This window comes from Scyliorhinus canicula, chromosome 21 (genome assembly GCF_902713615.1).
Source record: "Scyliorhinus canicula chromosome 21, sScyCan1.1, whole genome shotgun sequence".
Lineage (NCBI taxonomy): Eukaryota > Metazoa > Chordata > Chondrichthyes > Carcharhiniformes > Scyliorhinidae > Scyliorhinus > Scyliorhinus canicula.
Genome location: NC_052166.1, coordinates 2,670,632 through 2,683,668, shown reverse-complemented (window position 1 = coordinate 2,683,668; position 13,037 = coordinate 2,670,632). Strand labels below are relative to the sequence as shown.

The window sequence follows — 13,037 nt, the reverse complement described above, 5'->3', positions numbered from 1 at the left end:
CGATTAAAGATACAGGTTTCAGTTCATGAGAGACTTGGATCGGGCTAGAAGCTCACTGGAGATATGGCGGAGTGGGAAAAAGCCCAGGAGATGATCTTCCATTCTCCTTCTCAGACAAAGGAAACAATATGGGACAGGTGACCAGAAGCTGTAAAAGGGGAATACGAGTTGGACAGGGGGGAGACGCTGGACTGCACCTAGAAACCAGGAAGAACGACTTTCAACTTAGGAAAGGGAACATCTGCTCAACTCCAGAACGAGGAGACAAAATAAATAAACCAACACCGAGTGTTTAGGTCAGTTTTTTTTTCTCTTCCCGTCTAATTTTAGAAAGATACAAAAGTCATCTTGCACATGCAGCTAAACTTTGAGGAATGTTTTGACTTTTGGACAATCTTCAACACAAACCTCTTCTCCACCCCCACCCTTGATGGGAGGAGAGGGGGGCGGGGAAAGAACAGGCATCGACTTACAAACTGCTTTACTACACAGTATATATATATTTTTTAAAAGACAAAAGAAAATAGGCTCAGAGGCGGCACAAAAATAAAATCACAGTTTGAATTTACCAATAATACTGTTTTAACTCTCCTCACAAAACACCAGAGAAGAACCAGGAGCACCCGACATCACCACCACCCCTCACTCCACCTTGACTTCCTGCACAATTAACACTGGCCACTATAAAAGCAGCTTCCTTTTAAAGTGAACAGAAGAATGAACAACAGCTGGGAGGGAGGCAAGTGGGCCCACCGTCGCACTGCGCCTCTCTCGGCCTCCCTTCCCCGTCACCCTGTACCCCGGCCCGGGGGGAGGTAGGGGGGGTGCAGTCGGGGACACCTTCAGCCCACCCCTGGCGTACACTGCGGTTATCGAAAGTAAAATGGTAGCAGCAGCACACGCAACAACGACAACAAAAAAATAAACGGCTGCGTTCCAGTTAGGGGAAGAATAACCTGGAAAGCTTTCAATATCAAGGCACTGCAAGTCTGCAGGGTTGTTATTTTTCAAATAAAAAGCACATTTAAAAAGACTGTGCATAAATGGTGGTAAGTGCAGATATGAGAGCTCACTATTTACTCCATGCTGCACACACACTGGGGCTGAAAAGCCACTCTCCGAATGCAGATTATAACACATTGCCACCCAGATGACAGCACAATTCAGCTCGCTCACAAAGGTCCATTCACCAGATGACGCAAGTGACTTTTCGCCAAAGCTTGTCCAGTTTACTGGCATGAATATTCACATTTACAGTAAGGTACATGACTAACTTGTGCAATATGGTGCTTATGCAAGCCTCTCACCTTGTCCCATTCTTCAAGGTCAGACCAGTCCCTCCCAGTAGTAACCCAGTGAGAGACAGTGACATACCCGTCCCCACCAGTACTGTACCCCAGTGTGAGACAGTGACAGACCCATCCCCACCAGTACTGTACCCCAGTGTTATACAGTGACAGGCCCGTCCCCCCCAGTACTGTACCCCAGTGTTATACAGTGACAGGCCCGTCCCCCCAGTACTGTACCCCAGTGTTATGCAGGGACAGACCTGTCCCCACCAGTACTGTAACCCAGTGTTATACAGTGACAGACCCATCCCCACCAGTACTGTACCCCAGTATTATACAGTGACAGACCCATCCCCACCAGTACTGTATCCAGTGTTATACAGTGACAGACCCGTCCCCACCAGTACTGTACCCCAGTGTTATACAGTGACAGACCTGTCCCCACCACTACTGTACCAGTGTTATACAGTGACAGACCCGCCCCCACCAGTACTGTATCCCAGTGTTATACAGTGACAGACCCGTCCCCACCAGTACTGTACCCCAGTGCTATACAATGACAGACTCATCCCCACCAGTACTGTACCCCAGTGTTATACAGTGACAGACCCATCCCCACCAGTACTGTACCCCAGTGTTATAGTGACAGACCCGTCCCCACCAGTACTGTATTCCAGTGTTATACAGTGACAGACCCGTCCCCACCAGTATCCCAGTGTTATACAGTGACACACCCGTCCCCACCAGTACTGTATCCCAGTGTTATACAGTGACAGACCCGTCCCCACCAGTAGCGTACCCCAGTGTTATACAGTGACAGACCCGTCCCCACCAGTACTGTACCCCAGTGTGACAGTGACAGACCCGTCCCCACCAGTACTGTATCCCAGTGTTATACAGTGACAGACCTGTCCCCACCTGTACTGTACCCCAGTGTTATACAGTGACAGACCCGTCCCCACCAGTACTGTACCACAGTGTTATACAGTGACAGACACGTCCCCACTAGTACAGTACCCCAGTCTTATATCATGGTCGACACTTCTTCACTAGTACTGTACCCAGGCTTATACAGCACAAAATGCTTTTTTTCTTTAAAGACACTAACTGGGTTTGGTGAGTCAGAATGTGGAATTGTAGAGCCAGGTGTCTTTCACAGTCCAAAAGGATAATAATACTGAAACGCCACACCCCAACCAGTACCAGGTGATTTTCATCTTGGGACAGGGAAGCTATACCAGAAACCATGATCATTTCACTGCCACACCTCACCCCCAAAATCCACCCCTCCCCAGGTATCTGCGATCAAGTAAACAGAAAATTAAACTGGAACGGAAAGAGGCTCACACATTTCAATCAAAACAACACAAGATGGAAAAACAAAACATCGGCAACGAGAGAATTCCCAAACCACAACTTTGGAAGTTTTCCACAATGTGCTTTTAAATGTTCACAGTATTCCCCCCCCCAAACCCCAGACCACAAAACAGTTATGCGTGCATGTTAGTCAGGTTAAGGCTTCCAACTTGGCACTTGGGAAAAGCCAGGGTGGAGACAGAAAGAGCTGGAAGAGGCATCAGTGGGCAAAGTTATCAGCCAGAGCAAGTGAAGGAGGCACAGAAACTGTTAAAGAGGGTGCGTGTAGCAGAGAGGGCGATAAAGAGCAAGAGGGCTAGAGAGAGCAAGAAAGAGGGGCAAGAGAGAGCAAGAAAGAGGGCGAGAAAGAGCGAGAGAACGAGAAAGAGCGAGAGAGGGCGAGAAAGAGCAAGAGAGGGCGAGAAAGAGCGAGAGAGAGGGCGAGAAAGAGCGAGAGAGGGCGAGAAAGAGCGAGACAGGGCGAGAAAGAGCGAGAAAGAGCGAGACAGGGCGAGAAAGGGCGAGAAAGAGCGAGAAAGGGCGAGAAAGGGCGAGAAAGAGCGAGAGAGGGCAAGAAGGCGAGAAAGAGCGAGAGAGGGCGAGAAAGAGCAAGAGAGGGCGAGAAAGAGCAAGAGAGGGCGAGAAAGAGCAAGAGAGGGCGAGAAAGAGCGAGAGGGCGAGAAAGAACAGAGGGAGAGAAAGAGCGAGAGGGAGAGAAAGAGCGAGAGGGAGAGAAAGAGCGAGAGGGAGAGAAAGAGCGAGAGGGAGAGAAAGAGCGAGAGGGAGAGAAAGAGCGAGAGGGAGAGAAAGAGCGAGAGATTGAGCATGAGAGAGAGTTTTCGAGCGAGCGAGAGAAAGCGAGCACAAGAGAGAGAGAGAGAGAGAGAGAGAGAGAGAGAGCACGGGAGCAAGCGAGAGAAACGTGAATGGGAGGAAAGCAAAAAGGGAAATGGCAAACCTGCTCGTCTCCGTGTGCACCACTCGGATGCAAAAGACACATGAGGCCTGAAGTTGTTAAATGTTCCTGCATTGCTGATCAAGGAGGTTCAGATCCATGCCAGAAAGGGGGGGGGGGGGGGGCACTCCTTCTGCCCCACCCAATACTCCCCAAAATCCATGCATACCTCTTAGCTTATCTTTCCGAGTATCCCCCCACTTCACCCTGGTGGCTGTAGATTCAACGTTGAGCTCAAAACAATTGCTGAGACAACACAGCCCAGATGCAAACGGGATTCAACACGGCCGTGGGAAAATCTACACCGTCGGCGTACAATTAAAAATAAATATTTGAAAATAATTCTTCTTGTAACAAACTCAAGAGGGTGCTTTTGGTTCACCCTGGCAACCCCAATGATGGACCTTTGTGATATAGCTGGCGTTTTAAATAATTTTTTTAAAAAAAGAACATGATATGCAACGAGACTGGGGGTTGGAGGGGGTGGGGAAAGACCACCCCCCCAAAAAAAAACACATACAGCGCACACTCTGGGCGCACACAAAGGTTTCAGCACAACATCCCTTTCAAGTAAGTTATTCACAACGCGATGCTGCAGCAGAATGTTAACAGGTACACGGAGGGGGGGGGGGGGGGAGAAAGGAGCAGACAGAACATAAAGTGTCCATGTAGGTCGTAATTCACATTGTTGGCTCTGCGTTGCACTGGCATCTCCCAGTGCCCCCTCCGAATTAAGTGAGTAGAGTGGCTCCTCCCCATTCCTCGCCGCTGCCTCACTCCTCCATCTATCGATGGTCACCCAGTACAGTCCTTCAGTGAGAGCTGACCTCGAGTTCTCTCCCCACCCCCTCGCTTGCTCGCTCTTCAGCTGGCAGCCATTCCAAGTCCAAAGCCAAGAAAGGTGTCAAATTCATCGGCCTCCCGCTTGCCCCGTGAGGTGGGCGAGTGAAGTCAAACCTCCGCCCGGGCCCCTCTCCGGCCTGACGTTCTGTCCTGTGATGTGGGGCGGGAGATGGATGGCGTTTTGATGCTGGGCAGCCACGGCCGGCAACACGACCGGGAGACGGGTCAAGGTCAGGCGCATAGGCTGAAGACGGGCTCGTTGTTGAGGCGAGAAAGACAAAACCCATTGACGAATCCTGGCACATTCAGCTCTCAGGGCACTTGGGAGCAGGGGTGGTGGGGGGGCACGAATAAAGCCAGACTCAACTTGCACAGGTCAGGTGGCGAAACAGCTGCTTTAATTCACAAATTGCCACTACCTGGGCAAAAATTATTTATAAAAGTACCCCCCCCCCCCCCGGCCCCAATACCGCCCATCACTGGGAGAGAGCACGTGTTCTGTGCTTCTCAGCTTCTCCCAGTGTTGAAATCGCGGCGTGCTCTCTTCATCCATTTGGGAGGGGGGGGGGGGGGGGGGGAATAGGGAAATGGGTGCAAAAATGACCACCCCTAACCCCCTGCAACCTTTCCCCCCTGCAAACCCTGTTCAAATTCTGAGGGCCCAGCCCGCAGTGCCACATTTGAGGAGGGGGTGGTGGGGAGGAGAAAGGGGCATCAGTCAAAGCAAGGGGGCAGCAGAGGGTGGCAGCTCGTCCATCGGTCTTAGGTGATCACCTTCAGGCTGGCGGAGAGGTGCGGGTGGGGGAGGCTGCGGTGGTTACGGGAAAGGACACAGATTTTCTAAAAGGCTGCTGCTGGTCATGTGGCTCAGGGTCTTCCGTCCTCCTCGATGCAGCTAGTGTTGGCCGGTGCCGCTGGTTTCAAGCCCGCCTGCCCCCTCTCTCCCCACCAACCCTCCCACCCTCCCCCCCCCTATAACTCCCACCAGCTGACCCGGAGCTTGGTAGGTGCCGTTCGGGCCGCCTTACTTTGACCGTGGAGGGGCCGTGGGGGAGCCCTGCACTGGGAACGTCTCCACAGCACCGCCACCTCCGCCTCCTCCTCCTCCACTACCACCGGCTGCAAGATACTGAGCCAGTCCCTGTGGGGGCGTGGGCCCGGCGGGCTGCGTCTGATACGCTCCTCTGCCAACCCCACTATACTGGCACAAGCTCGGGAGGGCGTAAGGGGCCACGGTGCCTGGGAATGAATTTGACGTGGGGATCCCTGGCGGCAGTGCAGCCTGCTGCGTCCCTTGACCTTGCGATCCTGACCCTGCCCAACCAACGTTGCTGGCTTGGGAAACTCCCTGAAAAGGAAAAGAAAGAGGGAACGTTAGTAGGGAAGGAAATTAAACACACAGGAGAACACAAACCCGAGAAAATAATTCTCCGCATGTCTGTCCGAATTTTAAAACTGTGCCGCCTGGTTTTGGTCTCACCCACAAGAGGAAACAGCCTTTACACATCCACCTTGTCAAACCATTCAGGATCTTATGGACTTCTATCCACCTGGAGCTTGAATATATTAAACATCCACAACTTTCTGGGTGAGGGGCCTCTTAATGCTTCCGGCTGGGTTTTTCTCCCGGCCGTGTTGGGTAAGGATGGGGAGCAGTACAAGAGGCGGTGGCCGTGTTGGGACACATTTGGACTCTAACCTCTAAAGGAAGGGCCAAGGTGTAGGTCAACACTAGATAGCGGCAGACAATGCCCTTGTGCGCTGGTCTGTCATGCCTCAGAGGAGTCAGGGCTGCCGGGGAATGCGGGCACCTCACCTCACGGTGTCAACAGTCCGCACGCTGGGTTGGCGTTGACACGGAGCTGCCGCTCGATGCCACGTGAGTGACGCATTACTCGCCAGCGGTCCCCGAGTCTGGAGCAAGGGAACCATCCTCTCGGCATCCTCAGAATATTATGTTTCAATAAGATTGAGGTGACGATCACCAGTCCTTCCCAGTGATGGGAGGGCGGCAAACAATGGCTCCGGCCTTTCAAACAGCCAGGTCCTGAAACAGTGCAATCTTCTGACCCATCCGTGGGGGCGGATGCGCTGCTTCGGTTTAACATCCTGCTTTGAGCGTGCGGCCGGCCTCTTGCCTATTGCTACTCACGTCACAAAGTTGATGCCAGCTCTCCAGGTCCTGGCGGTTCTGGATCTGCCGGATTTCGTTCAGGCTGGGCTTCAGGCTGGCGGCTCCAATCTTTTCCTTGGCCCAGTCATCCACGAGTTTGTGCAGGTCGTCCGTGAACGTCCCCTTCTTGGCGCCGGCGGTCTGCTGGGAGTTGTAGGATTCCGAGCAGCAGAACGACCCTGGAGAAAGAAAGAGCGAAGACCAAACGTCAGCCGGCCTGTCCATTGGACGGTGCACCTCATCCAAGAATCTGAGCCGAGGAATGAAAACCTCATCTCTCCAAAAAAATCAGATTTTCACTGCACCAAAGGAGGCCATTCAGCCCATTGGGACTGTGCCGGCTAACTGAAAGATGTGTCCAATTAATCTCCCCCAGGCTCTTTGCCCCACAGCTCTCCAAATCCACCCCTCCAGTATTTATCTTTCTTTTTGGAGGGTGAATCTGCCCTTTCAGGCAGTGACACAGATCACAACTCACTGTGTATAAAGATTCTCACCTCCCATCTCAGTTTCTTTTCCCAATTCTCCTCAATCTGTTCCCCCTCTTCTTACCACTGGGAAATATTTTCTCATTTACTTCATCCCCCAGGCCTAATTTTCAAAGCCTCGATTAAATTTCCCCAAACTTTCTATGCACCGAGATCAATCTTATCATTCCCTCCGACTGTGCGGCACTCCGACAGTGCGGCTCCCTCAGTACTGGCCCTCCTACAATGCGACGTTCCCTCAGTACTGACCCTCCGACAGTGCAGCGCTCCCTCAGTACTGACCCTCTGACAGTGCGGCACACCCTCAGCACTGACCCTCCGACAGTGCGGCACTCCCTCAGTACTGGCCCTCCTACAATGCGACGTTCCCTCAGTACTGACCCTCTGACAGTGCAGCACTCCCTCAGTACTGACCCTCTGACAGTGCAGCGCTCCCTCAGTACTGACCCTCTGACAGTGCGGCGCTCCCTCAGTACTGACCCTCCCACAGTGCGGCACTCCCTCAGCACTGACCATCCCACAGTGCGGCACTCCCTCAGCACTGACCCTCCGACGGTGCGGTGCTCCCTCAGTACTGACCCTCTGACAGTGCGGTGCTCCCTCAGCACTGACCCTCCCACAGTGCAGCGCTCCCTCAGCACTGACCCTCCGACAGTGCTGCACTCCCTCAGTACTGACCCTCTGACAGTGCAGCACTCCTTCAGTACTGACCCTCTGACGGTGCGGCGCTGCCTCAGCACTGACCCTCCGACGGTGCGGCCCCCTATTAGAACAGTACAGCACAGAACAGGCCCTTCGGCCCTCGATGTTGTGCCGAGCAATGATCACCCTACTCAAACCAACGTATCCACCCTATACCAGTAACCCCACCCCATTAACCTTATTTTTCAGGACACTAAGGGCAATTTAGCATGTCCAATCCACCTAACCCGCACATCTTTGGACTGTGGGAGGAAACCGGAGTACCCGGAGGAAACCCACGCACACACGGGGAGGATGTGCAGACTCCGCACAGACAGTGACCCAGCCGGGAACTGAACCTGGGACCCTGGAGCTGTGAAGCATTTATGCTAACCACCATGCTACCGTGCTGCCCTATTGTTTGTCATTTATATAAACAACATAAGATGACTATGTGGGGGGTAGGATCAGTAAGTTTGCAGATGACACAAAGATTAGCCGTGTGGTTAAGTGAGGTTGAATGTCTTGGTCAATTGGGCAGAAAAGTGGCAGATGGAATTTAACCCTGAAAGTGTGAGGTGATATACTTTGAATACTTCCTCGTCACATTACTCCAATGAATGGTCTGACACTGCAAAGTTCTGAGGAACAAAGGGACCTTGCTGTGTTTGTCCATCGATCTCTGAAGGCAGAAACGCAGGTTAAGAGGGTGCTGAAAAACATACACTTGCCTTTATCAATCGAGGCATAGATTACAAAAGTAGGGAGGTCAAGTTGGAATTGTACAGAACTTTGGCGAGACCAGAGCTGGCGTGCTGAGTGCAATTCTGGTCGCCACATTACAGGAAGGATGTGATTGCGCTGGAGGAGGTGCAGAGGAGATTCACCAATGTTGCCTGGGATGGAATATTTAAGTAATGAAGAGATTAGATAGTCTTGGATTGTTTGAAATGAAAAAATGAAATGAAAATCGCTAATTGTCACGAGTAGGCTTCAATGAAGTTACTGTGAAAAGCCCCTAGTTGCCACATACCGGCGCCTGTTCGGGGAGGCTGGTACAGGAATCGAACCGTGCTGCTGGCCTGCTTGAAAAGCCAGCGATTTAGCCAAGTGAGCTAAACCAGCCCCTGTTTTCGCTGGAGCAGAGAAGAGTGAGGGGCAACCTGATCGAGGTGGACAAGATTATGAGGGGCATGGACAGGGTGGATAAGGAGCAGCTGTTCCCCTTAGTTGAAGGGTCACTTAAGAAGAGACACAAGTTCAAGGCGAGGGGCTTGAGGTTTAGGATGGTTTTGAGGAAAAGCCTTTTTACCCAGAGGTTGGTGAAGGCCTGGAACACATTTCCTGGGAGGGGGGTAGAGGGGTGTTGTCTCATTGGCTTTAAAAAGTACCTGGGTGAGCACTTGGCACATCGTAACATTCAAGTCTATGGGCCAGGTGCTGGCAAATGGGATTAGGTAGGTAGGTCAAAGGGCTTTTCATGTGACGGTGCAGATTCGATGGGCCAGAGGGCCTCGTGCACTGTATTTTCTGTAATTCTGTGGATGAGTCCAGAACTAGGGAGCACCATTTTAAGATTAGGAGATGAGATGAGGAGAAATCTTTTCTGAGGGTTGTGCTTATCGAAGGGCGTGCAGTAGAGAGCAGACTCCCTCCTGCTCCTATTTTGTCCGCCCCTCGAGGCGATTCGCAAGTGGCAATCAAAGCGAGAGAGGCAGGAAGTATAGAAATGTCAAGTTGTGACAGCAGAGAGATCTCATCCTCCCAACCCCTTCATCTCCACTATCCCCCATATCTTCATATTCTTTTCTCCCTCGTGTGTTTATCCAGCTTCCCCTTAAACATATCCAAGCGATTCACCATGACCACTCCACGCGGGAGTGAGTTCCACATTCTCACCGCTCTCTGGGTCAAGATGTTTTCATTAATTTCCGATTGAATTTATTAGTCACTGTTTTATACTGACAGTCCTCTAGTTTTTTTGATATATTCCAATCTCTTGCTTCTCGTACCATGTCATTCTATTGTAAATCTTTTAGAGAAACAGCCCGAAAACTTGTACATTCTTTTTTTAAATAGATGATTAACAGTTTCAATCGACAAAGCTATTTTGCACAGGTTGAGGAATCGTTGCACCTTGTCGCTCACCTGTACTGGTGGGAGCGTTGCTCAGGGAGTGAGACTTGGAGTTGCGGAGCTTGCTTTTGGCTGACCTGTGTCGTCGGCCGAGGGGAGAGTAAGCTGGCAGGGAGCCCTCGCATGACTCCTTGGGCACGTGGAGGCGCTCGTAAAGCTCCTGCAGCTCCTGATTCTGCTGGGCCTGGAGGTACACTACTTCCTTTATGTGCCTGTTTCAAAGAGAGAGAGGGTCAGCACAAGACAGTAAACTGTTCCTTCCAATCCACAGATTACATGAAATCTCCACTATTCAAATCCAAATCTAGCTGTATCCGAACTCACATCACATTCCATCGCCTGTCAGCTCACTCACCTACACTCGCTCAGTGTTCAAATCTACCCACGGTCTTGTCCCCTCCTTATCTCTATAACTTCCTCCAACCCCTACAACCCTCCCTATCTCTGTAACCTCCTCCAACCCCTACAACCCTCCCTATCTCTGTAACCTCCTCCAACCCCTACAACCCTATCTCTGTAACCTCCTCCAACCCTCCCTATCTCTGTAACCTCCTCCAACTCCTACAACCCTCCCTATCCCTGTAATCACCTCCAATCCATACAACCCTCCCTATCTGTATCCTCCAGCCCCGACAACCCTCCCCATCTTCGTAACCTCCGACAAACCTCCTTACCTCTGTAACCTCCTCCAACCCCTACAACTCTCCCTACCTCTGTAACCTCCTCCAACCCCTACAACTCTCCCTACCTCTGTAACCTCCGCCAGTCCCATGAATCCTCCCTATCTCTGCAACCTACTCCAGCCCATACAACATTTCCTATCTCCGTAAGCCCCTACAACCCTCCCTATCTCTGTAACCTCCTCCAGACCCTACAGCCTTCCCTATCTCTGTCACCTCCAACCCTTAGATCTCTGCGCTCCTCCAATTCTGGCTTCTTGAGCATCCCCCAATTGCCATCATTGTCCAAAGTTAGCCACACAGTCAGCTGCCTTGGGGGATGGGGGCGCTCTGGAATTCCTTCTCTAAACCTCTCCGTGTCTCTCTCATTGTTTAAACACTTCTTTAAACCAACCTCTTTGACCGAGCTTCTTAATTGTCTGTGCCAAGTTCATAAGATACAGGAACAGAATTAGAGTACTCAATTCTTTTTCCTAATTAAGGGGCAATTTAGTGTGTACAATCCACCTATCTTGCACATCTTTGGGTTGTGGAGGTGAGACCCACGTAGACACAGGAAGAATGTGCAAACTCCCACGAACAGTCACCCGGGGCTGGGACGAACCCCAACACACAGCGTTGTGAGGCAGCAGTGCTAACCACTACACCCCCGTGTCGACCTCGGAGCAGAATTTGCCATTTGGCCCATCAAGTCTACGCCGCTATTTGATCATGGCTGGTTTCATCCTGGTTGTGAATATTGCAGCCGTCCCATAATTGTCAGTTGCCCAATGCCCACTGAGGGTCTTGCCCTTCCCCATCTCGAGGCTGCATGCACAGTCAAATAGAGGCAACACGCACCACCCCCCAGAAAGGTTTCACATATCCAACTCTGTGTTACCTCTTCCACTGTTACAGACTGCAGATTCCTTCTTCACTCTGACCATCCCTTCTACAGCCCATGCAAGGCAAGACTATGATCATACCCTGAATATTAAGCTAATATAATATACTATCTCTATAAGGCTCGATGTGGAATTATGGACAACAACATCCCCATGAAAGAATTTGCAATGCTTTTTAAAAATAAATTTAAAGTACTCAATTATTTTTTCCAATTAAGGGGCAATTTAGTGTGCCCAATCCACCTACCCTGCACATAGAACAGTACAGCACAGAACAGGCCCTTCGGCCCTCGATGTTGTGCCGAGCAATGATCACCCTACTTAAACCCACGTAACCCGTATACCCGTAACCCAACAATCCCCCCATTAACCTTACACTACGGGCAATTTAGCATGGCCAATCCACCTAACCCGCACATCTTTGGACTGTGGGAGGAAACCGGAGCACCCGGAGGAAACCCACGCACACACGGGGAGGACGTGCAGACTCCACACAGACAGTGACCCAGCCGGGAATCGAACCTGGGACCCTGGAGCTGTGAAGCATTGATGCTAACCACCATGCTACCGTGAGGCCCCACACGCGAGGCATCTTTGGGTTGTGGAGGCGAAACCCACGCAATCATGGGGAGAATGTGCAAACTCCACACAGACAGTGACCCAGAGCCGGGATGGAACCTGGGACCTCGGCGCCATGAGGCAGCAATGCTAACCACTGCGCCACCATGCTCCCCCCTGCCCTGCGAGGTTTATGATGGGGACAGTGTAGATTGAAGCTGCACTCTGTATCTAACCCCGTGCTGTACCTGTCCTGGGAGTGTTTGATGGGGACAGTGTAGAGGGAGCTTTACTCTGTATCTAACCTCGTGCTGTACCTGTCCTGGGAGTGTTTGATGGGGACAGTGTAGAGGGAGCTTTACTCTGTATCTAACCCCGTGCTGTACCTGTCCTGCGAGTGTTTGATGGGTACAGTGTAGAGGGAGCTTTACTCTGTATCTAACCCCGTGCTGTACCTGTGCTGGGAATGTTTGATGGGGACAGTATAGAGGGAGCTTTACTCTGTATCTAACCCCGTGCTGTACCTGTCCTGGGAGTGTTTGATGGGGACAGTGTAGAGGGAGCTTTACTCTGTATCTAACCCCGTGCTGTACCTGTGCTGGAAGTGTTTGATGGGGACAGTGTAGAGGGAGCTTTACTCTGTATCTAACCCCGTGCTGTACCTGTCCTGGGAGTGTTTGATGGGGACAGTGTAGAGGAGCTTTACTCTGTATCTAACCCCGTGCTGTACCTGTCCTGCGAGTGTTTGATGGGTACAGTGTAGAGGGAGCTTTACTCTGTATCTAACCCCGTGCTGTACCTGTCCTGGGAGTGTTTGATGGGGACAGTGTAGAGGGAGCTTTACTCTGTATCTAACCCCGTGCTGTACCTGTCCTGGGAGTGTTTGATAGGGACAGTGTAGAGGGAGCTTTACTCTGTATCTAACCCCGTGCTGTACCTGTGTGCTAATTTAACTGATGTCTCTCTTTAGGGGGCTAGTTTAGCACAGTGGGCT

At 51.5% G+C, this 13,037-nt stretch overlaps 1 protein-coding gene across 6 annotated transcripts in view; it reads right to left on the bottom strand.

Annotated features, from left to right (window-relative positions):
• Window positions 1-5,403: 5,403 nt before the first annotated feature.
• LOC119955659 (serine/threonine-protein kinase WNK3-like) overlaps window positions 5,404-13,037 on the bottom strand; it is a 101,753-nt gene continuing 94,119 nt past the window's right edge. For all 6 annotated transcript variants that reach the window (XM_038782090.1, XM_038782089.1, XM_038782093.1 and 3 more), the window contains exons 21-23: window positions 9,934-10,133; window positions 6,596-6,795; window positions 5,404-5,791 (exon numbers count right to left, since the gene is read on the bottom strand). In XM_038782090.1, coding sequence (XP_038638018.1) covers window positions 5,468-5,791; window positions 6,596-6,795; window positions 9,934-10,133 — 724 coding nt within the window. In that variant the 3' untranslated portion in view covers window positions 5,404-5,467. The remainder of the gene's footprint in view (window positions 5,792-6,595; window positions 6,796-9,933; window positions 10,134-13,037) is intronic.